At 28.0% G+C, this 1,810-nt stretch overlaps 1 protein-coding gene across 1 annotated transcript in view; it reads right to left on the bottom strand.

Moving 5' to 3' along the window:
* Nucleotides 1-1,810, bottom strand: part of LOC111086579 — a 9,668-nt gene that overhangs the window by 4,605 nt on the left and 3,253 nt on the right. Inside the window, exon 2 of the mRNA XM_022389954.1 lies at nt 910-936. Within this exon, the coding sequence (XP_022245662.1) occupies nt 910-936 (27 nt within the window). The remainder of the gene's footprint in view (nt 1-909; nt 937-1,810) is intronic.

Here is a 1,810-nt window from a genome sequence, read left to right as displayed (position 1 = left end):
GTTATAAAAATACAATTGGTGATAAGTTCACTTTAGAAATCATCACTATACGCTCTCTATGGTTAAACTCACAATCACGCAGTCTAACTATCTAACTAACTTTGTCTAACTTATCTTGAACTACATTTTGTACGCGTATTTATATCCTGACCGAGGCTTAGAACTTGTACATGTACGAGATATTGTGATGCAATAATACTCAATTAAAACAACGAGAAAATGCTATAATAAGGCTATCTAAATCATAACACTTGCATTGTACATAAATATTCGTGTATATGTAACAATTACATTATATTGATATATCACTATAGAAATATTACACTGTATTACTATATTAATATTGTAATATTACACTGTGTTACCATTTCAATATTATAATATTACACTGTGTTATTATATCACTATTTTAATATTACACTGTATTACTATATTAATATTGTAATATTACACTGTGTTACCATTTCAATATTGTAATAATACACTGTGTTACTATATCACTATTTTAATATTACAATGTGTTACTATATCACTACTGTTATATCAAATATCACCATATTGTGCTATACACTACACCTTTACGTTACTAACTCATCATATAATAGCTTCAAAGGTGACGTAAATGTACTGTTCAACAAAAAGCTGGATCACAATAATTTAACATTATATTGTTTGTTTTAAATATGTTCAAATTCTCAAATTAAATACAAAAACCAATAATGCAGAATCTCATTCGACGAAAACTGTGCATATTTTATTGTTAATTTCGTTTTTTACAATGTCCATTTAATCCAAAGTTTTAGATTTGTTAACCTATGTACTAGGTAGTTGCGTAACACGTCAAAGGTGACATCATTCTAATATGGTGTTAAAGTTCACGAGATTAAAATAACTTAATGGATAACTCACTTGGCGTTTTCCTGTCTCCATGTCTTCCTAGAAAATTAAAAAAAAAATTGTTTCTAGTAAATAATATTTTGTTTCCAATATTTAAAACACACAAAGAATTAATAAATACACCCAGGTTTTTAACGCCCAGGACATTTTGAGAACCAGTTTAAACAATGCTAACAGCACAGTTTTTGTTTTGAAAAACATTAGAACGTATTATTTACAGTTTTATTGTTAAAATATTTCAACGTATTTAGGATAAAATAAAAATCTCTTAAACCGTAAATGTTTTTTTTTCAAGATTCTCTTGGTTTATCCATTTCGGTGTGAAAGTCAGAGGTCTGTAAAAATAGTATTTCATATATTTTGTCTCCTATAACTTACTGTTTAAATGGCATTTCGTTCAATACGACACTCGTCAGTTCAGCTGGATGATGAGAGATAAAAAAGTATCTGAAACGCTGTATTAATACGGAGTATAATATTTTAAAAAGATAGCTTGTATTCCATAAGTTGGAGAATATTATATACCAAAAGACCTCTGGTTTTGAATCCGAAATGGACAAATTAAATGGAATCTTGAAAATAAAATATGTAGTTTTAGTTATTTTTGTATCAAATGTTAGGCTTAGTTCGCTATCTTTCGTCGTTTAAACTGTCCATACTGTCTACCAACAAAGTGTTTACATGAAGGATATAAATTCACCGCATCTTTGGAGTTTGTTTGGAAACAACTTGGTGAAGAAACTCGGACAGTCAACTCCAAACCCTTGTTGATTCGAAATAATAAAAGAATGTGGAAAATAAATAGCAAAAAAATAGTATTATGAAATAGTATTATGTGCTGTGGCTTTCCTTATGTATTAGTTTATTTTACTATAAAAACAAAACTATAAAAATTATCCTTCATGTAAACATT

Source organism: Limulus polyphemus, unplaced genomic scaffold (genome assembly GCF_000517525.1).
Source record: "Limulus polyphemus unplaced genomic scaffold, Limulus_polyphemus-2.1.2 Scaffold1215, whole genome shotgun sequence".
NCBI classification, from domain to species: Eukaryota; Metazoa; Arthropoda; class Merostomata; order Xiphosura; family Limulidae; genus Limulus; species Limulus polyphemus.
The sequence above is the reverse complement of the archived record's forward strand: the minus strand, read 5'-3'. Positions and strand labels throughout refer to the sequence as shown.